The sequence below is a fragment of the Ursus americanus genome, chromosome 1, assembly GCF_024610735.1.
Source record: "Ursus americanus isolate L20-20 chromosome 1, mUrsAme1.1.p, whole genome shotgun sequence".
Taxonomy (NCBI): Eukaryota; Metazoa; Chordata; class Mammalia; order Carnivora; family Ursidae; genus Ursus; species Ursus americanus.
In genome coordinates, this window is record NC_142127.1 from 41,562,603 (window position 1) to 41,587,710 (window position 25,108).

The following is a 25,108-nucleotide window of genomic DNA, read 5'->3' on the forward strand; positions in this document are numbered from 1 at the left end:
TGGATATGAAGCAGGTTCTTTATTCTCTATCTGGGTGTGTAGAAGAAACCACAGTGTTACAATATAGTTGTTGCAACACAGAGAGTACACAGCCAAGTAAGTGACTGTTGCAATATACAGCAAATGAATTTTGATAAAGATGAGATTATTATGCACTCTTCTAGCTGAATTTCACGACTGTATAGGATATTTATAACCCTTAAATAACTGCCTTTCATTATGTATTCTTCCCCAAATAGTTGACAAAAAAGAGGGCAAATTTAAAATGGAGTCCTTGAAGGCCCCCCCCCCCCGCCCCACGCCCGTGATGTGTACTTTCTCAGCCTTCTGAGTCATGAGCTGTGTGCATACAGTTGGCTCACATGAGCTGGCACCCTCAACACTGCAGCAGCTGCACAAAACAATTACCAGGCTCTGACTGAGAAAATTTCCCATGGGGGACAAAAAGCCAGCTGGGCATCGCTGGTGCTTGTCTGGTGGACGTTTGTTCATTTGTATGAACACTGAAATTCCCAGGGCAGCAATCAATGGGTGAGATAATTCAGCCAAGAATACATTAACCCAGAAAACTGCAATGGAGAAGACCCTTTTGCGGGGGGAACTCTGTGCTTTCAGCAAAGCAAATTGGCAAGGCTTGTCCTGGCCATTTAGAACCTGGATGAAGCCCCTGAAGTTTGGCATCTCATTAAAGGCGTCTGGCACCCATTAATGAAATTCAATCTATCAATCCTCAGTTTTCTCAGTGTAACCTGCTGAAATAATGTCCTCAAACTTTCTGATCAAAATTACACTGGAATTTTTCACACAGAGCAAACTTCTAGTGCTAATCCTCTAAGACATATTCATTATACCAAAGGCTGTACCAAAATATTAATATTTGCCTGGATTACTGTCAGACAAGAATACCTCAGAGCACCTTCATAAATTCAGTGATTCAGAAAAACTCATTATCTTGAAACTATCATTTACCCTGTTATGAAGACAGAAGGTGAAATGAGGTGATTTTTTATAGTAGACTTTATATTTTTAATGTAATATACATTTAAAATAAAGGTTGTAAATCTTAAACTAATGAAAGATGTTCTTACCAGTTCATTTCAAATTGCTTCCATTTTGCTAACTTATATATAATTTACTCTTATCTTTAAGATTATAGATTCGTTAGTGCATTTATTAATATATTTAAAAACACCTTTAAATACAACTAAATCTTGAGATAATTGATCAGAGGTTAACCCCTATACTATCTGTAGTAAATAATAATGGCAGAAAACATTATATGTCATTTAGAAGAAAGAATACCTTTCCAGAGAATATTTGGAAATGTGAAGCTTCAAAAAAGAAGATCCTATTGTTACCTCTAGTAGAAACATAACTTGACAGATGTTAAAAGTGGTTATGCATATAGTTTAAGTTCCACGTTTGTAATACAAGCTTTGCCCAGGAGTGGAAGATGCACCCGGACATCTTCCATATTTTACTGATCTCAGGAGTTAGGAAATAGGATATCTGAGGCTTAGGCTAGCTACAGAAACTTCGTCATTCACAAGCAGCAAGAAGAAGGAGGAAAAAAAGAACAAAAGATGAAGTGTGTGATTTTTGCCTGGGACATGGTAGCAATAAAAGGCAGTACCTTGAAAGTTTGGGGCCTTATGATCATTCGTGGCATCTTGCAGAATTTCTCTTCTGGGGTGAGAGCCCTCCTCTCCTAGCTCTGATTTACTCAGCAGGAGACTAAGGCCCTCACAGGCATCACAAGTGTTCAGAGCTTAACAGGCCCTTGAGTAAAAGGAGCAGGGCCTGCAAGAGGCAAAGCCAAGACCCAGGGTCTGTGGCGAATAAAGCAGCCTGGCACAGTCTTACTCCTTTGGCTCTTTTCCCAATTTTGGTTCTATCTTCCCTGACAAGCAAACTTGAGAAAAAAACAACACCACGATCTTCTCTTTAAGTTTCAGAGACAGGATAGAGAAGGGAAGATTTTAAATGAAGGAAGTTTTCCTGTTTTTGTTGTGGTGATGGTGGTGGTTGATGTGTGTGCGTGTGTGTGTGTGTCTGTGTGTGTGTGTGTGTCTGTGTGTGTTCAGCAGGCCCTAGAAAAAGCAGCTTGTCATTTCTGTCTTTACAGGAAATAATACTAATGCACATTTAAGCAAAACTATTATGAACTCTACAAGAAAATATTTTGTTCTAATGCTTCCTTATTTTCAGTCTAAAGACTTTCAATATCTTTCAATATAAAGATATTACTGGATGAAATATCGTTCAGTTCTTAAAAACCAAATGCAATTATAGATTTAGGAGGGGGCTTGGTAGAAATCAGGTCCACTTTGCCTCTTCAAATATATGCCTATTCTTCATATATAGCCATCCATCCATCCATCCATCCATCCATCCATCCATCCATCCATGCATCTGACATTTACTGAGCACCTACAATGTACCAGTCATGGGAAGAAAAACCATTAAAAAGAAAAAAAAGACATAAGCCGCTGTCTTCATTGTGCTTACCTACTAGTGGGAGAAGGCAAGTATGACACAAAAAAACTGCACAAATAAAGATTTGATTACAATTGTGATATGTGTAATAAATGATAAAAGGAAGGTGCTGTAGAATGTAAAACTGAGTGACTTTAGCTTAGGTAAGGGTGGGGAAGGCGTTCTTGAGGAAACGTTATTTGAGCTGACGTGGGCTAGGTAGGGTGGGGGCACCGGAGGCGCGAGACTAGAGACAGGTAGGGCTTACAGGCCTGGAATAACTGTCTTGGGGCTTCCAGTCACTCCCTGGACCTAGAAATCTAGGCCTTTCCTATAAGAAGCAGTCACCATCTCCCGTTGATCCCCCATCTTTTCCTACGAAGTAGCTCTTTACAACTTTGGTGGTCTTCCCATGGGGATGACAGTTTTACAGATGATTAGAGATGGAAGTGGGCCAACAGACTGTCCAGCAAGCAGCTGTGATCTGCTTAAGGTCACAGAGTATCATGTGTTACATCAGTGGTGAACATCTTGTAGATTTAGTCTACTTGTTTGCTGTAAAAATCTTAAGTTTAATAAGAATTATTTGTAATTGGCACATTCATTCTGTGACTCTTCTAAAGTAATCCTTGATTAGTTTTTGTTAGTCTCTAGTCTCATAGGCTAAGAATTTCCTTAATTCATTTTGCAAATTCTCCCCTCCATGTCACCCACCCCCCACCTCAACTTTAGAGAATCCTCAAAACTATTTTGAATCAGGCCATCATCTGAATTAATTCAAATTCAAAATTGTATAAGTCTGAATGAATTAGGTTTTCAAAACTTTATTACACATTGCAGCTCCCCATCCTCCACGTTCAATGTGAAGCCACGGAATCATGAGTCATTGCAATTCTGGTGCTAATTTAATTTCAAACTTGCTTGCCTTTAGTCTAAGGTAGGCCCTTGGGCAGTTTAAGCTCCTGACCTACTTCAGAGTTTCTTTTATGCTCTGGAATGCAGCACATTTTATAGAGCAGGTTAGACTCTAGAACAGGTCATTAATCATTGTAGCTCCCTGGGCTTTCCTAGCGCTTTTGAGAAGGAAGCAGAACTGATACAAATAAAGCATGTGGGAAATTTTTATTTTGAAAGCTTCAGATCTGTTCACAGAAACCACGAGGGAGGGGAGAGGTACTGCACTCTAAATTTAGCTAAGTAGGGATGACTCAATTACTGGAAAATGTTAACTTCCTCTAGCAGGAAAGGGGGATATGAGGATCTAGACGTCTTTTTTTAAATTATATAAAAGGTCATTCAATATCTTGAAGTTATATCTAATATTTGTTGATAAATTGAATATAAATTATTTATCTTTTAAACTAATGGTAATTTTTTTTAAAAGAACTATTTCTGTATTTGAGAGAAAGAGAGAGAGTGAGCTCACACACACCAGTGGGGGGAGGGGCAGAGGGAGAGAATCTTCAAGCAAACTCCTGCTGAGCACAGAACTCAATCCCAGGACCTATGAGATCATGACCTGAGCCGAAACCAAAGATTGGACGCTCAGCTGACTGAGCCAACCAGGCACCCACTAATGCTAATTTTTTTATTAGTTAAGGATACCCTTACACATTGATCAAAGATTTTATGTTTAGGACTACCAGGGTTTGGATTTTGGTGAAATAGAAAGCTTATGAACTTTATATATTCTTGTGGATTCCAAGCAAGCACATTTATTTATAACAGCAAACCCAAAGCACAACTAAAAATTCAACTGAATGAGACATTAGTTTCCACTAATGTGAAAACCAATAGTTTTCACAAAATTAGTTTTCACTAATTTAAGTATAAATCCAATAATAATGCATACTTTACTCCTCGTTTCAATTTGTATAGATTAGAAATGGAGTTTATACGTATACTTACAGGATAAATAGGCACTCGAGGGACATTCAGCTGAGAAAACTCAGAAAGACCTAAAATAATTAGGTATGGAGAATAAAAAGAGTGAGGTCACAATAACTTTCCTAAGACCAGGAGTATGTGCTTGTGCACTCCTTCTCACTTCCACAGCCGGGTCTTGCCTCAGCTCATCCTCACGTCGGCTCTCTCCACGCTTCCAAATACTGTTCATCGTTCAAGGCCCTTTTCAATTTTCCATGAAGTTTCTCCTGACCATGCAGATATAACCTTTACTTGAATGCTAACTGCAAATGTCGTCTGGCCTATACATGTCACCCTTGAATCATACATAGTAGCTCTGTAGTATATTCTCCTATTACGTCATATATTATAAATAGCCTTCCCCATCAGAGGAAGTCACTATGTACACTGCTTCTGCACAGCAGGTAGAGTGTGTCTTAAATGTCATAGGTACACAATAAATGATGTCTCCAAAGGATAGAGGCAGTGGAATTAAACCTGAGAGACAACATTAAAGAATTGTGTGTTTGTGTATGTGTGTGTGTGGTAAAGATTGTTCTTACTTGCATGATGACAGAAGTGGAGCTGGAATGGGATTTTAAGAGCTGAAGAAAAATATTTTTACCTACCTGGGAATGTCTTTGGAGGGGCCTAGATAGGATTTCTACTAATGCCCCCTTTTAAGTTCTATTAATTTCTGACTTTTCATCTTTCTTAGAACAGAAATAAGTACAGACTGATCCTCAAGATAGAGGGATAGAATTTATTTTAATTTCTACTTCATGACAATGTCATCTTAGATTTTATTTGAAGGTATTGCAAATGTAACCTGATATTTTGTGAAGAATGATTTTGCCAAGGAGACCATAATTTCTCAAGGGCTTAATGAAGCTATTTCAAGATCTTATGAGAGGCGAGAAAATCTCTAGTTGAAGGCAGGCATTAGATTAAGCTATAAAAAATGGAGTTCTGATTAGTTCATATAAGAATTCTGTTTTTTTTTTTCACCTAGGTTTATTGAAATGCTACTGTTTTAAATAGACACCTGTGGTATAAGTAAGCACTTTTCTTAGTTTTCCTGACCAATTACTACATTGTAAATGGTTCAGTCTACACTAAACACAGGAAGCCCAGCATATTTATACATTTATTTTGAATAACAATTAATGCTTCTTCTTCAGGAGAAAACTGTTTTACTGAGCCCCTAACTCCTTCTGAAAGGGGAATAGTAATTGCAGTGGGGTTGAGTGGTGCCTGAGAAAGGGGGCATGGCAGGGAATTTGGAAAGATACAGACAGAACCAGAAAGCTTGCTTCTTAAAAATATCTTTTCTTTTGCCTGTCATCCCTTTGTCTCCTTCCCTTACATTTCCATCAATAAAAGATTCATTTGAGTTAATGAGTTTCTTCTTCAAGATGCAAATACATCCCAATGAGAACAGGTTTTCATGCAGTGCTTTTTTATGAAATACTCCAATCAAACTGGCAAAATTAGCAAAAATTCAGAAAACATGGATTTTTATTATAATGAGAAGAATTGGGGGGATTTACTTTTAAACAAAGTCTATTAATAATTTTGTATAACACCGCAAAACACTTGGATAGTCTATTGGATGGTCATCCATGATATGGAGGGAGCGTTTTGGAGTGGAATACAGACAAGGAAGAATGGTCTACCTTACAGAACAAGATGTAACCAGGTGCAAGGGGGTCAAGGAAGAGGAGGCAGGAAATAAGAGGGCAGTTGAGACATGGAAGCCTCTTACCATACTCTTTCTACAGTGGCCTCTGGGACTTTACCTCCCCTATTCATTTGGCTTGAAAAACTCTGTGTGAATCTCTGTATGTACCGTGTATCCTTACTTCTCATGTCTCTAGCTGCCTCCCATCTTCCACCTTCTCCCTTCATATTATAGTGCAGGCACTGCCCCCTTTGACTCCCCCAGATTGGGTTCAATGTCCCTTCTCTGCTCACAGATCACCCCTTATGCCACAGTGTAATTTTTATCACATTTTTAATGGGTTTTGTTAATCTTTCTTTAAAAAAAAAAGATTTTATTTATTTATTTGACACAGAGAGAGACAGCCAGAGAGAGCAGGAACACAAGCAGGGGGAGTGGGAGAGGAAGAAGCAGGCTCCCAGCCGAGGAGCCCAATGTGGGGCTCGATCCCAGAACGCTGGGATCACGCCCTGAGCCAAAGGCAGACGCTTAACGACTGCGCCACCCAGGCACCCCTAATCTTTCTATCTTTGTCCACGTGGCTAGATGGTGGAGATGTGTTACCATTGTAACCAGACTTGCAACACAGTGTCCTGTTCAGAGGAGGCGCTGGGTACATACCTGAAGAATTAGAGAACCATTTGCTCTTTTGCCTTGGACCTGAAGAGTGCCCACAACAAGGAAGAGATTATCCCTGCTCAGAGCCTAATTACAGATTTAAGACAGAATGATCAAACAATGTCGCCAAGAACACTGGCAGTATTAAGTGATGGGGGCTGGAATTTCAATCCAGGTGATGTTCTCATTCTCCATTTGGAAGCTAATGGTATCAGAGTCACCACCTCTTACAAATCAGCCCAGGCTAAGTCCTCTCCAAATTGTTCTATCCAGCACAATGTCTCCTCATCATTTCCTGCCTCTCTTCTCATTGGTAAAAAGGAGAAAATACATATATTTTTTCTTTCCTATTAAATACACACACACACACACACACACACACACACACACACACACACACACACACATAAAGGGGAAGTAGAATTAATTTTCATGTGTCTTGTTTGATCCACCTGGTACTTAGAAGGAACTTAAAAATGTTAAATGACATGGATACATGAGGTCCTTATTCCTTATTACCAAAGTATTATCAGAAGTTAGAATCTTCTCTTATATGTGTCAAGAATATTCTCAATAAAATGTCATTTTATTGAGCCTGACAACCAATTGATGAGTGAGCCCTGTGGCTAGGTCTTTGGGGGCATATTTTAAAGATGTTGTAATCTTATTCCTCAAGGCATAGTTAGGAGGTGAAAAAGTCATTATGAAGGCACACGTACACACAAATGCTATCTATCTATCATCTATCTATCTATCTATCTATCTATCTATCTATCTATCTATCATCTATCATCTATCATCTATCTACCAAAATATACAAAAGAGCCTGAAAATAAATGGTTTGGTTTTATGAAAATAGACCAAGTGCCTTAGAGTTTAAGGATAGGAGAGGTCAACACAGGCTGTGAAGGCTGACAAATTTACCAGGCAATGCTATGGAATTCAGAAATGGGCAGGACTTGATACATAGAGAAGAGGATGACAATATTGCAAGTCTAGGGATCACTGCCAGCAAACCTCAGGTCTTGTCATAAGTGGGAAAAGTGGAGACATAAGGAGACTGTTTGCCCAGAACAGACAGTATATGCTGGTGAGGAGTAAGAATTCAAGTGACAAGGAAGGGGAGTGTATGCACAGTGTGAGTGCTTTGGGGAGAAGAAATATTCAAATGTCTCCTATAGTGTGTGTGTGTGTGTGTGTGTGTGTGTGTGTGTGTGTGTGTACTTTCCAGAAAGATGAGAGGAGTCAATTCCAAAGGATATACTGAAGGGAGTTCATGTGGGTGATAGTGCAAAAAAGGAATTAACTTATTAAAATTCCAAAGTTTTCTCTCTAAGACAGTGTTGGGAACAAATGTTTCAAACAATGCCAGTACCTTTAAATAACTACACTGAACTCATTGGTTGAACCAGAATCAAGGTGTGCAGTAGGCCACTCAGATGAAGCATTAAGCCAAAGCAAGAGACGAGAATGAGGTTATTGATGTCTGCTGCTTTCTGCAGCTACAGAAGCTCAGGGAATTGAAAATATTCCAGAAGCAAGTTCTCCTAACCTTTGTAGATTAGTCAGGAATCTCTCCTTCCTCTACTGGATAACTTCACCAAAATGATGTTTTCCTGCAACTTCAAAATCTATTCTTAATGTTTTCTGGAACACAAAGTGAATGTCAAGTGCCAACTGAGTATAATTATATCCCAGCTATTAGCAGGTTAATTTTCACATGTTGTAACTCAAAATTCTTGGAACCATTATGTACCAGTAGCTGTGTTCTGGGTTTGTTCTCAAGGGTTGAGGTTGGGGAAGTACTTCTATCCTATTAATAAGGAATTAAGTCTTCATAAACTATGGAAATAAAAATAGGATGCAGAACAAATAACAAGGTATATCTCTCATTTTAATATGCTCTCAAATTCCATTCTTGAATTTCATAAATTTTGAAATAGCTAATTTGATATTCCATATGGGTAGAAAATAGAGATGCATGTGTTAAAATATGGACTATATTTTTAAAAGTCTTACCTTAAAACCAATTTTACATTATAACCTCTTCAAAAATTTTACATTATAACCTCTTCAAATACTGTGGATAAGGAACCATACTGGTTAAATCAAGTTTTAGGTTATCCCCCTCCCCCTCCCACGAGGCATATATTTCTGTATATTGCTATCTAGCTCTTGATATAGATTTCAATTTCACATCTAGTGAAAGAGAGATTCTGCAACGTGGAATTACTGTTCTTGACCACATTTGGGAATCTTATTCTTCAATGATAAAAATAATTTCTTTAGGAACAGAAGCTCACTGTTTTCTTTGTTGCTTTTTTTATATTCTTGTATATTGTCTCTTCCTGACAGTATCAATTCTACATTTGAACCTGTTGGCACAAAAGTAGCATCAGATTTTCTTTTCTGAGAATATTCTCAGAACAAATGAGTAATAACAGTCTAAATTTTAGTGACTGTGTTAAAAAAAAAGTTGTTTGCTTTTCCACAAAGTTAATTTTCTGTCTTATTCTTGAGGCAGGTAGTAGAATATTCATCTTCAAAAAAGTAGCTTGTTTGCTTACTTGGTTTTAACTAGTTATGAAGACTCACATTTGGTAGTGACTATTTGTACTTCTTGAACAATTTATCTTGTGAAGAAGAGGACTGGAGTTAGAAGGAGTTGGACCAATCAGAAGGAGCTGGATCAGTTGATGGGATTCTGGGACTCTGCCAGGTAAGGTGGAAAGGAGCAAATACAGGAATTAAAATGGTCCTGCTCTCAAGTGGGCATGCCAAGTGGAAAAAATCCCGGACTCTAAGTCCAGAAATGAAGGTACCAGTCTTGAGTATGCAGTTAACAATTTGTGGGACTCTGGATAATTCACTTAACTCAAAATTCTCAATAAAAATAAAGTCTTGACTAGAATCGATGAAAAAGTCAAAGTGATTTTGATAAAGAAAAGCACAAAATAAATAGCAGAACAAGAGCAAAGTTTAGTGTCTGACCCTTTCAATTTCTTCAAAACATACACACACATGAAACCTTAGGAGAAAGTCAATATATAAAGGCATTTAGAATGAAGTTGATCTGATCAACCTGGCTGTACTGTGGAGGTCCCAGAGCTGTATCCCCTTAGCTCTTAGTACTTGGCACCTAGTACTCTAAGGAGCACAAATTTCAAAACTATTGGAACAATTATATTTTGTAAAGGAGATTTTCTCCAAAATAGCACTAGTTTATTTTTCTGTACTATACTCTTTTTTTCTGTATTGCTGTAGCAGTAACATGGTGAAGAAATCATAAAGACCACCACTGTCAGGATGTACCCCAATCTAGCCATTCAATGTGTGATAATGTTTTATCGGCAGTTTGATATGCCAGAGAAGACTGCTGCATGGAAATAGGAACTAAGGAGCCGATGTCTCTGATGTTTTCCCCAAACTTAAAAAAAAGGGGGAGGGTTTGAAGATTCAGGATGGAACGAAATTGTCTCGTTGAAGGCAAGATTCCTTCAAGTTCTTGTGCAACAATTGTTTTCCCCTCTGATTCTACAGGACTAATTTGGTTTCAAAATGCAGACAAATTTGAGAGAATCTCTGTAAGAAACATATTCAAAATCTGAAACTGCTTAATCAGAAGTCTAAGCCAAGGGGTTATTTTATCATATAAATAATATGAAATAATTCTAATATGTAAAAATATGGTAATGATTTCTTTTTTTAATATCCAGAAGGTTAATGCCTTGGTTTTTACTCACTTTCAAGTAATAAGTTGTATAGGGTCGACAGTAATACTTGTTCTTTGGAAACACCTTTTTTGCTCAGTTAACTTTATACTGAAATCTCATGCTTGCAGTTGTCCATTTACTAGAATTAAAGTACTTGTTTCATCAGGATTTATGCGTTCATTTTTATGGAGGAAATATAGAAGGGAGAGAAGGAATCTGTCTTCACCTGAGACACAAAGTGGGCTGGTAGGATCTGACGATGGCAGAAAAAAAATGCGAGGGCACGAGAGGTAATACAGCAGTTGGTTTTGGAAGTAATTCAGGTGCCTGCAGGTAGGAAAATTTAGGGGCCTGAAATCACTGTTCTTCGATACCAACCCATGAATAATGGATATAGCTATGGGCACAATTTACAAATGACAGCTTATCACCTGAAACAGGATTGTACAGCTCAACCGACAGCTGCCAGTCAACCAAGAAATAGTATTAGAAGATTTTTCTCCATTACGTTTTTTTTTCCTTTTGACTTTCTTCACTCAATTTCACCTAGCACTGTTGCCATGACCTGAAAACGAAGACTGTGTTCCTAGCAATAGTATGGAGATTTGTCAGCTTGATTCTTCACTTCAAATGTAAGAAGGATCAACAGCACCAGGAACTAGCTGCAGACCATTTTAAAAATATTTTTTGCTACATGTGGAAAGGAGAACCGAGAGACCAAAATGACATAGAGGTGCCAAGGAAGCGTAGAAAACAGCATGTGTATGTGACCTGATTCACCGCCTATCACAGGACACCTCATCTCTGTCCCCACCATTAAAGTGATATTCTTAGTACCACCAACCTCTGGATACTGGGACAAGGGGCAGAAAAAGCAGGTTCTCCATTCTCAACAATATGGCCACTACTAAACAGCAGGTCAGCTTAACTGTGGTAGTCTCAGAAGAAAGACTGAGACACTTTTCAAGTCTCTTCTTCATGATCCTGCATTTCACATTTTTTCATTTCTAAGTGATTCTGAAGAAGTAGGCTTTCAAAATACAGGTGTATTTGCAACATGTATTTAAAACAGAAAAAGGAATATGGTTGGTATTTTCTCCAGCCCCTTTAAGCTGAGGTCTAAATTTGGGACACGGTTGGAAAAGAAACCTAAGTTGACTTCATTAAAACAAGGAAGAAAAATGTACTTATTACGTGCCACCACCTTCCCACCACTATTGCCTCATGCCTCTCCCAACCTTGTTTCTTTTAAAAGTTTTAAGATTTCTAACACATCCATGTTTGAGTTGAACGACAGTGCTATGTAGTTATCCGTGAAAAAGCCTTTTGTCTAGCATGGTATTTCCTACAGAATCTCCCCTCAAATACGAATTCCTCAGAATATCAATAGGTATTTTACACAAACAGACAATTAAAAATGGGTTCTGACAGAGTGTCTGGCGGGCTCAGCCAGTTGAGCATGCGACTCTTGATCTCAGGGTTATAAGTTTGAGTCCCATGTTGGGTATAGAGATCACCTAAAAATAAAACCAAAACCAAAACCAAACAAAACAAAAAACACAACCCAGGTTCTGACATCAAAAAATATGAAATACTGGGTCAAGTAAATATCCATCAAGTAAATACTCATCAAAAAATATTGGGTAAAGCAAAGTTGTACAGATTAATTTAGGACTTCTGAAAACTTCTAATGTGCTAATTTGCCATGTTAATATGGGGTTGGGGAGAGGTGGCAGTGGTATTTGAATAAGAAAACTTTTCTTCTGGGAAATACTTGTGAGACCAGTGTTCTGAAGACACACTGAGGGACTCCAGCCTAGGCAAATTTACATGGAGATTGTTTCTTAGAGGGTTTGCACAATAAGTGAAAATGGCAGTAGGTTCTCCTGGAATCAGGAGTTTCCCTATGAAAGGAAGTCTGTTTCTCCAATATGAATTGCATAAATAAGAACTGACTTGTTTTTATCTTTTTCGGAAATCTACAGAAAGAGATAGAGGTACAATGACAATGAAGAAATATAAAGCCTAACTCTGTACTTGGGTTTTCTTCTTTTTCTTTAGCAGCATAATGAAAGGATTGGGCTACATCCATATTTTCCAAATTTGCCTGATCTTAAAAATGTTGGAATAGAGGTTGCAAATGGAATGGAAATTGTTAAAAATTCAGAATCCTCAGACTCCACTGAAATTTACTGAATTTCTGGAGTGTGTGTGCATTGGGGGAGGAGAGGAGAGGGAGAAAGAGAAGTGTTCCAGATGACTCCATTGATCAGGAAGTTTTGAAAAAAAAACCTAGGGAAGATGTTATCTAAGGTTCCTTTGAATATTAAAATTCTATGAAGATTAACTGCTTTTTAATGAACTCTTTTAAAGCAATTGAGTTTTAGAGGGTTTATTATCTAACTACATAGTTTCCATTATAAATGTGATTTCCACAATACAGAGAAATAGAGCTAGAGGGGAAATATATTACCCACAATTTCACCACCCAGAAAACCAATGAGACTTTTATTTTATTTTATTTTATTTTATTTTATTTTATTTTATTTTATTATTATTATTTTATTTTTACTGTCTCATTTGGGATTTCCGTTTAAATAAGATTCCATGGTTGAATTCATTTCCTGACTCTAGAGACAGTTCACAGCCACTTAACATTACAAGACCCTGGTCTGCCTGGGTATGTGAAAACGCCCTGTCTGCTCTGGAATTTCCATAGCTGATAAAAATCCTTTGCCTGATTTTCATCCTGTGAAACATGAAAAATTTACTCCTTCTGCCTACTCTCATTAGGCAACCCACTTTGAACTGTGTTTGTCCCAACCTCTATGCCATGAGGGCACATGAGCAAAGAAACTCTCCCTCCAAAACTTCCTTTCTGTCTCTGGGTCTGAGTTTAACCCAAGGCTCACACTAACTGAGGGGGATAAAAACAAAACATCTTGGCAACAGATATCCACAATCTTCCTGTGTCTCTGTTGCCATAGCAACCAGGCTATCACTATATATGCTGAGCCAAATTATTTTTACCTGTCTCTTCTGACCACTGGTATTTTACTTCTTTTCTTCAAGCATCTATTTTCAACCTGATTTCTTTGGCTGACAAAACTTGTAAAGGAGGCGATATTTTCTCCTTCCTTCATTTAAAAATATGTGATGAATGTACAAAACCGAACAGGTGTTCGTTGTTGTTGTTGTTGTTGTTGTTTCTAAAGTAATTATACATAAATGCTTGCCCTACAAGCTATGGCTTTTAGTTGCTACTAGGGTTTCATAAGGATGCTGTTTTTTCATCATCTATAGTACAGAGAAGTATGACTTTTGAGCTTATCAAGGTATTTTAAACTGAAATAAAACTATTTTAACTTGGAATATGTCAGCGAATATTGATCAGTTTTGATATGCATGTAGTATTTAGTGAAAATAGACAAAAATTAATTTGTTGCTTTTTAAAAATCACATATTTCCTTTTTCAAAATAATGAGTATCTTTATGCTTGTAGTAGTCAATTGCTACTTAAATGTCAATAGTTACTTTTTATCTTTTCCTCATCATAACTTACAATCTTAGAATATATTTATTTGTCCAGAGAAAACTAGATAACATAATCCAGGATCTCAGATCAAAGTTGTGTTTTCAATAAAAGGCCCTTGAAGGCAAGGACCTTGACTTACTCATTTTCCCATCACTATTGTACTTAAAACTTTGACTTACAGTTGGTAAGCGCTCACAAATATCGAATCCATAGTTATCCTGATGAACATGCTTTATTCCTACTTGTGGCATCCACATATATTTTTCATTTCTATTTGCTTGTATAGACATAGATCAAACCCAATATATGGGGAAAACCCTAGATGGGGATTTCTGTTTTGCTGTGCCAGATTTGATGGGTATTCTATAAATAATAATAAGATAATCAATGCAAAACTAATGTCAAATTAAATTGGAAGTGTTCAGAGGCAATTTTGGACTCCTGCATTAACATTTCAAACTTAATTTGGAATTTTGTGATTATTACTATTTCTGGCAGTTCAAGATGATCTGTACATTTTTATTGAGGTTTGCATTAATTTAGGTAAGAAATGAAGTTTAGGAAAATGTTTAACACATACTGTAGATGTATTGTGAATTTCGTTTTTTGTGATTTCATGAATGAAGCATCAGTGAGACTTTATAAAAATAACCATTGAATATAGACTTTTAAATTAAATGTAATTTTTAATTCATGACTGTGATATTATGGTTTATTTTAAGAAACACGTATTTGGTCTTCATGTTCCTGACACAGAGCTCTTAAACCCTTGATTGGTCTAAGTGAAGGGAGTGACAAACGTCTTTGTTATGTTATGAGGTAGCTCTGGAAAGCCCCAAAGTCACCTTAGGTCACCTGTGGATGAGGGTTGATCATGTGATTAGATTGTTGGAACTTTCAGTCCCAGTCCCTAACTCTGGTGGGGAGAGGGGATGGACGTTGAATCTGTAGCAATAGCCACTGAGTTGTTCAATCATGCCTATGTAATGAAGCCTCCACAAAAACCCAAAAGGACGGGGCCAGGAAACTGTAAACTGAAAACTCTCCTCTCCTTTCTCCATACCTTGCCCTATGCAGCTCTTCCATCTGGCATATACTCCTAAAATAAACTGGTAAACATAAGTACATGTTTCTCGAAGTTCTGTAACTCCTCTAACAAACTATTCAAGTCCAAGGAACGGGTCAAGAACCTCCAATCTGCAGCCAGCCAGTCAGTCAGAGGCACAGGGAACAACCTGGAATTGTGGTTGGTGTGCAAAGTAAGGGGGGAGTTTTGTGGGGCTGAGTTCTTAACTTGTGAAATCTGGTGCTATCTCCCAGGTAGAGAGTGTCATAATTGAACTGAATTGTAGGATATCCAGCTGGTGTCAGATCTGAACTGGAGTTGGAATTACAATGGCATTATTAATGAAACTATTGCTATATAGAGAACCACTTTTAATTTGTAGTTTTGTCAGAAAGGTATATATTTTTTAAAGATTTTATTTATTTATTCGACAGAGATAGAGACAGCCAGCGAGAGAGGGAACACAAGCAGGGGGAGTGGGAGAGGAAGAAGCAGGCTCATAGCAGAGGAGCCTGATGTGGGGCTCGATCCCAGAACGCCGGGATCACGCCCTGAGCCGAAGGCAGACGCTTAACCGCTGTGCCACCCAGGCGCCCCAGAAAGATATTTTTTAATACTGTCATTGAAGAAAGTTCAGGTTTAAATTTATCCAATGAGAGAAATATAAAAAATTTTGTACTATTAAGACTGAAATGATGAATTATTATTTTTGGCTTTATTGAGGCTAATTGATATACAAAAATTGTACACATTTATAAAAACATTAGCTAATGAAATCAATACTATCTCTCCATTATAAGTCAATCTCCATTTCTAAACAAGTCCTGAATTATAAGCATTGTTTTGGGTTTCTGTCAAAAGTAAATATAAGTTTAGAGCTATTGAAAAACATCAAGAGATAATGAGCATATTCATAATGGACAAAATTCAGTGGAAAATAAAAAATCATAATCTTTGAGCTCTTCTTTATGTCAGTACTATCAGTGTAATTTTGCTTTTCTTTCAACTGAGTGGCATGCCACCAACAAAAACCAAAATCTTTTCTCCTAATCTAAAATTAGCATAAGGAAAACAGGATATAAACTTACACAAAAGATAAAGCTGAAATAAAGCTCCCCTGTTAAGGATTGTTTTCTTCTGCTTTTTGAGGAGTTTGAGGAGTTCTGGAGAAAATCTACCATATCCTCTTTCCTATTTCTGGGGACTCACTTTTCTGGTAAATTGCTACTAAACTTTCAGATTAATATTTTGACTAAACAGTCCAATGTTACAGGTATGTGCAAATGCCATCCTAACTTCTGAGTAGATCTAGTAAGCATATAGGGAACCAGTACAGATTTATATAGAGAGGGTGTACTTTGGAGATGAAGAACTTCAAGTTTGCGGTCTTAAGATCTCAGTTTGAAGGCTACTTTCACCATTTCCTTATGTGACCTGGGCAAGTTGTTTCCTCTCTCTAAGTTTTATTCCTCCTCTATGAGATGGAGATGTTAATAATAGTACCAACTCACAGGAAGGACTGTTATGTGGATTCAAATTGATAATCCATTAAACCACTTAGCATAGAGCCTGGCACATAGTGAATGCTCAATCAATGTCAGCTATTATTAAATCTATCATAAGTCTATTTTCATGCCAATAATACACTTAAATGAATCCTAAATAATGGGAATCTATTCTGGCTTTAGAGTTCTATGTGGATTTCAGGATCATATGGCCATTTAAACATTCAGAGTTTTCTTTCTTGTGACCCAAGTCTCCAATTACTCCTAAAACTTATTTTCTTAATAGTGAAGCTATGGAAAAATTATACTTGTGGACTAGTAGTAATTCTTCTCTCCATCATCTTTTCACCAAATTAAAGTTTCCTCATTCATTTAGGACCTTTCATATGTCTTATTTTCTGATGATCACAATATAGATTTCTATTAAATTCATCAGACATTCCTCTTAAGTACTCATGCAATAAGTTGTAGAATTATTCAATCATAATATGACCAGTACTGAGTCTAAAGGAAATGTGAGCTACTTTTAGTTTCACAATCTTGTAGCATTTATTAAATTAGTACTTATAAATGCTACTATTATACATTGTTATATAGTGTTTCTTCAACTAGTTTATTACCCTTGAGTATTGTTACTGGTTTTTGTATCTTTGTGTTTCTAATGCCTATCCAGAACATAATGAATAACGTATAGTAGGGTGTGTGTGTGTGTGTGTGTGTGTGTGTGTGTGAGAGAGAGAGAGAGAGAGAGAGAGAGAGAGAGAGAGAGAAACTGAGAGAGAGAGAGAGAGAGAGAGAGAGAGAGAGAGAGAGAGACTGGTGTTTAACCTGAATTCCTATCTTTATCTTTGCAATAGGCCACTTATTTTGTTTTCCTTCTTTAGAGACTCCCCTCCCCACTGCACTTTTCTGTTGTGGCCATTGGCCAAGGGGCTATGCTTCTTAGACCACATGTGGGCCAGTAGGATTCTATTTTCTCAGGAAGATAATGGGAACCAGAGGAGAGAAGGCCCTTCCCATTGGATTGCCAACTTTGAGCATCATGTGAGTTGAGACTGAGGTCCTTCATTCTATAAGATGTGAAGGAAAGTTAAAGTTAATATAAAAGAAAGCATGGGGGCGCCTGGGTGGCACAGTGGTTAAGCGCCTGCCTTCGGCTCAGGGCGTGATCCCGGCGTTATGGGATCGAGCCCCACATCAGGCTCCTCTGCTGGGAGCCTGCTCTTCCTCTCCCACTCCCCCTGCTTGTGTTCCCTCTCTCGCTGGCTGTCTCTATCTCTGTCAAATAAATAAATAAAATCTTTAAAAAAATAAATAAATAAAAATAAAAGAAAGCATAGTTGAGATGGCAAGAATGTCATCACCTGTTCAAACTATGAACGCAGCCATGGCCCACAGCAGATCTGTCCTTGCACTTTTTGGTTATGTGACCTTCTGCCTCTTCCTTTCATATTTTGCTTAAATGGTTCCAGTTGGGCTTCTGTTACATTCTGTTATGACACTGACTAACTGATACAGTCTCATCTGACTGACCAATAAATATTTGGAACCCACAGTGCCTTCTTAAATCTTCCTGATACTCTTATGCATATGCAGGGAGAGTGATCTAGTACCAAATTTGTAAAAGCTGACCATGACAACAAATAATACATTTTATTCTAAAAAAATTGCATAACATTTGAACTAGTAGAATTAGCCTCAGGAATCATGAAATCATACAAGAGTGCAAAAGTTCAGTTTACTTTTATTTAAAAGGGGGCAGATATAGCCAAGAATTTGATCCTCACCTGAGAACCACAAATGTATGGTAAAAGGAGATCTTTATTCTCCACCTACCCAACTTTTCTTCCCATTCATTGTTCCCTCTCCACCACTCCAGTGGAATTTGGTAAGAATTAGCCAATTAAGACCCTGTCTTCTGAGGATGGACCCTACTAGACATCAGCTTGTACCAGCTAGACTGTAGTTTAAAAAAATCCACACCTTCTGAGAGTTTTTTTCTATTTTCTCCAATTAATAGAGAAGGTCAGATGGAATATGACATAAAGAGCTGAGGCATTCTGGAAGTCTGGCCTATAAGATCAGCCAATGAGAAGAGTCTTTGGACCTGAAACAACAGCCAGAATCAGAATCTTGCCTATGGGGAGAATTTGGAAGGCAAGCATCTGCTTTGGGGATTTCTGACCAACAGACTTACTCTTGCTTAATTCTCTTCAGTGTCTTCAGTGTCTCCAAATCTTTTAAGACTCTTCTTATATGTTGTGTATCATGGTAGGCACTAGTGATATGAACACCTCATGTTTCATTCCTTCTCTGGTACTCACAGTTCCCCAAATGTGGCCCATTCCAGATTCTAATTCCTAACCTTGAAAATTCTCAAGCTTCAAAACATTTCTAAGAGTTTGTATTCCCCAACCACCATCCCGAACTCCCAATATAGGCAAGGTTTCTTCTTCCAGTACCCTCTGCACTCTGTTTACCTATAGTATAATCCTTCACACTGCATCCTAATGCCTATGGACTGTGCTTGTCTGCCTCTCTCACTTCTCAAAGGCACAGTATTGCCTTTTCACATGAATTCCCAGAACTTATCACTGTACATATTAGTTCTTAATAAATGCTTGTCAAGTGAATAAACAAATACATGAATGAATGACTAACAACACGGCCCCTACTCTGAAGAAGCTCACTCTAGCTGGGGAAGAAATAACAATTTGGCTAATTAGCAATTAACCAATGTATAATAGAGATAAGATCCAAATATTGATAGAGCACAACATGAACAGAAATTAATTGTTCCTTTCATTTTATGCCTTTTTTCTTAATGTCTGCTCTATTGTTGTGCTCAGAGGAGTGTTTAAAATTCATTATGGGGGCGCCTGGGTGGCACAGCGGTTAAGCGTCTGCCTTCGGCTCAGGGCGTGATCCCGGCATTATGGGATCGAGCCCCACATCGGGGTCCTCTGCTATGAGCCTGCTTCTTCCTCTCCCACTCCCCCTGCTTGTGTTCCCTCTCTCGCTGGCTGTCTCTATCTCTGTCAAATAAATAAATAAATAAAATCTTAAAAAAAATTAAAAAAAAATTCATTATGGAATGATCTATGAACAAAACCCTGATTTCTTTTGAAGAAAGTGTTCCCATAAAAATCTATTAAAGGAAAAAATAAGAAGATTAGATAAAGAAAATACTGCTGGCTGCCTACAGAAATACGGTGAGAATATCTCAACAAGGAGAATTTCCATACAAGCCTAACAAAGGGAATAGTAAAATCTTCAGGTTTTTACCAAGTTTTTTTAGTGATTAGAGAGATAATTGATGTTATATGTTGTGAATATGGAAATTCCAGAGATAGTGATGATGAGGAAACTTCACAAACATTAAATGAGGCTAGTCTTGCTTTTAAGTGCTTAAACAAAATTTCCAGAGGCCATGTCTCCAGGAGGAATTTCTCAATATTCAATCTCTACCTTGTTTGGTTTCACATGTAGGCAGTTGGCAGGCTTGTTACTAAGAGCTATAGATGGCACTAAAAAGAAGATGGATTGTTCCTACCACCTCTTCTTTCTAGTTTTTGGTCCCAGCCTTTTTTCAGTCCCTCATCGTTTTTGGTCAGAACCATAGCCACTTAAGTGTTCCGTCTCCAGAATCTCCTTCTTATCACTGTATTTTTCACATTGTTAAAAAAAAAAGTGATCTTTTATAAAACAGGATCCAATTCAAATATTCCAACATCTTTAAGGTGCATTGTTTTTCAGGTGAGGTCCTTTGGAGTCTGTGGGAGGGGCTCTATAGTATTTAGGTAAAGTATGAAAAGCTATAGAAAAGAGATGGGTTTTTTTTTTTAGGGCTTCGGATTACCTCAGTGGTAAGTAATTTAAAACATTTTTTAAAAATGTTAAAACAAATATTGTGATATTATGAAGATAAATATAAAAGAGGACTTTTTATTTTATTTATTTGAGAGAGAGAGTGAGAGAAAGAGAAAACAAGTGGGGGCAGAGGGAGAGGGAGAAGAAGACTCCTTGATGAGCAGGAAGCCCAACATGGGGCTCGATCCCAGGACCCTGGGATCATGATCTGAGCCGAAGGCAGATGCTGAACTGATGAGCCACCCAGGCGCCCTTAAAAGAGGAATTTAAAAAGAAAGCATGAAGCTTTGAAACGATGGCAAGTGTTTGATGGCAGCTGTAGCATTTTACTTAGACTCCCAAGGCACTTTTGTGAAAAGGTACTGATGAACCATCTAGAATGGAAATTTGCACTTCTCACAAGTCCCTGCCCAGCCTACCCTCTCCCTGGGCCAGGAAAATACCTGTTCTCCGAAGACATATGGACTTTTGTGTCTCTACAACTTTCTTCTTGCTGTTTTCTCTGCCTGGGATTCTCACCCCTCCCCTTTTCACCAACTTCCCCTTCCTTCCTTCCTTCCTACCTCCCTTCCTCCCATCCTTCCTCCCTTCCACCTTCTGTCCTTCCTCCCTTCTTTCAGTAAAAACTCCATGAACTCCACTCCATCAGGTGTTTTACTAGGCCCTGGTGATGTAGGGATAAAATGCAGAGATGGTGAGGAGGGCAGAGAGAAGTCACACAAAAATGTTACTAAACAGAATAGTGACTAACACTGCATGTTATATACTTACCACTGTGATGAACATTTCCACACATCACTCTATTTAATTTTACGTCAACACTGAGAAATAAGTTTTGTCACTAAAACTTGCCTTGATGTCACACGGTAGATGGCACTCATCTCCATGGCATACAATAAATGACTAAGCCAGAGTTAAAACACAAGTGCAAGTGACTCCAACTTATGCTCTTAAACATCACTTACTACTCAATCGATAGGTAACCTTCTAGATCCAGATGAAAGGCCCCATCACATCTCTCTTTCTTCTCTGAAAATTCTCCTTTTAAACATCAATTACTTTCCCCCTAAGTGTGTTCCTGTATTCATTATTAACATAATTTCATTATGGTTATTTGTAATGTTTCCTCTCTCACCCTCTCACCGGGCTTAGAAAGTCCCCAGAGCAGACACCACTGCTGGTCCAAGTGCGTGTCCCCCTCTCCCAGAGCTCCAAACCTGCTAAATGTAGCAGGATAGGGTGGGCCCTGCAGTAAACCAAGCACAGGAAAGCTTTACAGGGATCACACTCGGCTGCCCACAGGCTTGAAGGTGAGCCTTGTTTGACTTAAAAAAGCATTTTGAATTAGTTTGCCAACTTTTGGAAAGTAAGAGCTTATCTAAAATCCTGGGTTTCCAGCTTCTTTTTTAGATTGGAAGATTTGGAAAGCTTCACCAAAGATTCTTACATGACCACAACTGGCTCGAGCTGAATGGTAACCGTCTGCTCTAGAGGGGCCTGCGCTCTACACATCACTATACTCTCCACTACAGTTGCGCTGTCCTGGCGACTTTGCTCACTTCGGCCACTGGCAGGGTCCTGACCCCAAAATTTGCAATCAGTCTTCTGTGTGATTTCTGAAATATCTTAATTTCAATGTTATGGGATTATTATAAATAACCATTATAAATTATAATATTAATATAATATAAATATTATAAATTATTTTTCATTTCTAGTTTACTAAGTTAAGAAAAGTGAAATGCTAAGGGTAGAAAACCTCACTACTACATAAATATTAAAATATATACTAGAGATGCTCTCAAGTATGGCCTCAGTACTACATATATGTAAAACTGGGTGATGGACACTGGGGAGGGCATGTGATGTAATGAGCACTGGGTATTATATAAGACAGATGAATCACAGACCTTTATTCCTGAAACCAATAATACATTATATGCTAATTAATTGAATTTAAGTAAGAAAAACCACATACATATATATAGTAGAGTATGGCATGTATAATCTCTCATCTCGAACACAGACGGCTCAGGTCTATTTATAACTGACTCACAGCTTTACATATTATTTCATCTCACTCATAATGGGTTATTTACAGACCGACTGTAGTGCTGCTGGTAGTGATTATAATTACAGAAAAAACTTCATCAATTCAAAATCTTCAAGGCTTGGGATAGAGATTGTGGCCAAGTTTACCTTCATATTGTGACAGTTCTTGAAAAGATTTGCTAAGCAAATATCCCAAGTAAAGTGTTTGTAAAAGAACTGTTTACTTGACACAAATTTGAGAGTCATGAATTCCCAACAATGTAAGTGCATTGTAAGCAAAAGCTAGATATTGCTTAGGTTGGTATTTTGATATAATAGGTACAAATTATTTTTATCTATTCTTTAGAGTAGGGCTCCTGCTAGATGGCACATTTTTACCCTCGTCCAAACTGCAATATTTATTTGACAAGAATAAAATATTGTTCCTGCAAAATGTATTATTTATTCTAACTTCTAATCATCTCTGCTCTTTTCCTCAAGTCAACTGACTTATATCTGAGTCTCCTTAGTACAGTAAGTGCAAAAAAGGAGGCCATAATTTAGAGTAAATCCCAATTAGTCACCTAAAGTTTCAATAGTCACATCCATTATATTAAGAAACCATGCTTTAATAGTGCAGGCTTTGGCAACAAAACAATAAATGTCCAAACATGATGAATAGCAGGTTAACCACCTCTGCCACAAAGAGAACAACAATACCAAGTTAGCCCATTTTTGCTTAGTCTTGTAATAGATAAAATCACAGTCTATAGTTTTATTTATCTGTTGCATTACAGGGTTACCCAACATCTCAAGGTAAATTGGAGTGCAAATAAATAGCTTACCTCTTCTGATAGTCATTTATAGGAAAAATCATCTGTTTTATGGTGCAGAGAAGAGCCTTAGAAATAGTCAGTGTTGAGAGTAAAATCATATCCTACCTGGGTGACTTTCTCTGTCACATTGTGTGTTCGATCTTTAACCTTGGGAGCAATAATGGTTTTATCTGAAGAAGGAGGGGATGCATTCTTTTTTTCAGTTTTGACGTCTGAAAAATTCAGGGTAAGCTGTGGAATCTTGTTAATGGTGCTGTATTTGTTGAGATTTGAATCTGACGTGGATCCCAGGAGGCTTGACTTGATATGATTAAAAGGCCCTAAAAAAATTGGAAAATATTTGTAAAAGCAGTACCAGGAGAAATAGAAGAAAGAGATGGTCCTGAATGACCTGCTAATGATCCACAGCCAGTGTGACCCTGCTTCGGGAGGGACTAAATGCAGCCGGCTGATACCTGAACACAAGGTTTAGGGTCACTGTCTGCCAAATGGAGTGACATGTGAGTATCCGAGGGTAAGATGGGGTCCAAGGTGTGTACCCAGAAAGCAGATGGCATCTTTAGCTGTTACTTAACTTCTTTCATTAAGGGCTGGAATAAAAGAAAAAAAAAAAAAACTCCACTCCTTATTATTGGCCTATTATTGGCCAAACTGGTTTCTCAAGAATGTCTTTTTATAATCCAGGGATTATTCAAGGAAGGACTTGCCTATGGTTAAAATCATGTTGGCCATGAAATTTCTGAACGGGTAGTCTACCCAGCTCCAATATGTATTACTCCCCTCTCTGGGCCATGACCAGTGACAAAGAGAGAACCTCTATAAAAAACATTCCAGAAGAATGCTTTGACAAACATAACTTATGATTGAAGTGACATAGCTAGGTAATGGGCTGGGGTTGGTAGTACCTGGTTACTATTTTTTTTTTAATCATGCTATACCTTGAATCCCCAGAACTATTCATCTTATAGCTGGAAGTTAGTGCTGTTTGTCCAAACCTGGTCACTTCTTACATTTCATTTCTTCCCTATGAATACAATTGGTCAAGCTTCTAGGACTCCTGGCCCCCTTGTCCAGGATGAATATACTGACCAGCTACATCTTGAGATGAACTTACTGTGTTGCTTATGGAAAGTCAGGAAACTCTCCAAAGAATATCTTGTACAATGGGTTTTGCAACTTTTACCATGATACAGCTCTTAAAAGTTAGCATCAGGAATAATTTTATAGAAATCCTGAGCCCACAAGTGTTACCCAGCTGTTATCTTGCTGCCTCAGAGAGTGCTTAAAACATAGAAACTGCATGACTGAACTTGCTAGTCAGCAAATTTTGCATTATGCTATTTCTGTTGTTGTTGCTCAGAATGAAACAAATACATTTTAGGGATCAAAAAGCACTTTATGCACCAAACAAGGTCTAAACACCTGAAAATTAGATTTACAGGTTGTGTATTTTGAATCACAATAATAAATCAACTGAGCTCAAATATAATGCTAGTAAAAAAATATCCATCACCTAGTTCATAGTTGGAGAAAATTCATACTATATTCATTAATAAAATGTTAGATTATCATAAAAGTTTGAAATGATTTTGAGAGAATTTTCACCTATGTGGCAGATACTGTGTTCCCTGAGGTGCATTTCTATTCATGCCCTGAGTTTTATCCATGATCGTAATCAAGTCCATCTAGGTGAAAAATGTCATTGAGCTCTTAGGGCATTTATTGTCCAATATGCTCTCATTTGCATATAGATTCGTATTCTCTTTTCTATTTATATGACAAAGAGAGAAATATGAGCCCAAAGTGGCACCCTATTAATCTAGAGTCCAGACAG

General features: G+C 37.8%; 1 protein-coding gene across 3 annotated transcripts in view; it reads right to left on the reverse strand.

Annotated features, from left to right (window-relative positions):
* Window positions 1-25,108, reverse strand: part of KCNH7 (potassium voltage-gated channel subfamily H member 7) — a 456,827-nt gene that overhangs the window by 92,258 nt on the left and 339,461 nt on the right. For all 3 annotated transcript variants that reach the window (XM_087864433.1, XM_087864420.1, XM_087864413.1), the window contains one exon: window positions 23,380-23,594. In XM_087864433.1, the coding sequence (XP_087720559.1) occupies window positions 23,380-23,594 (215 nt within the window). The remainder of the gene's footprint in view (window positions 1-23,379; window positions 23,595-25,108) is intronic.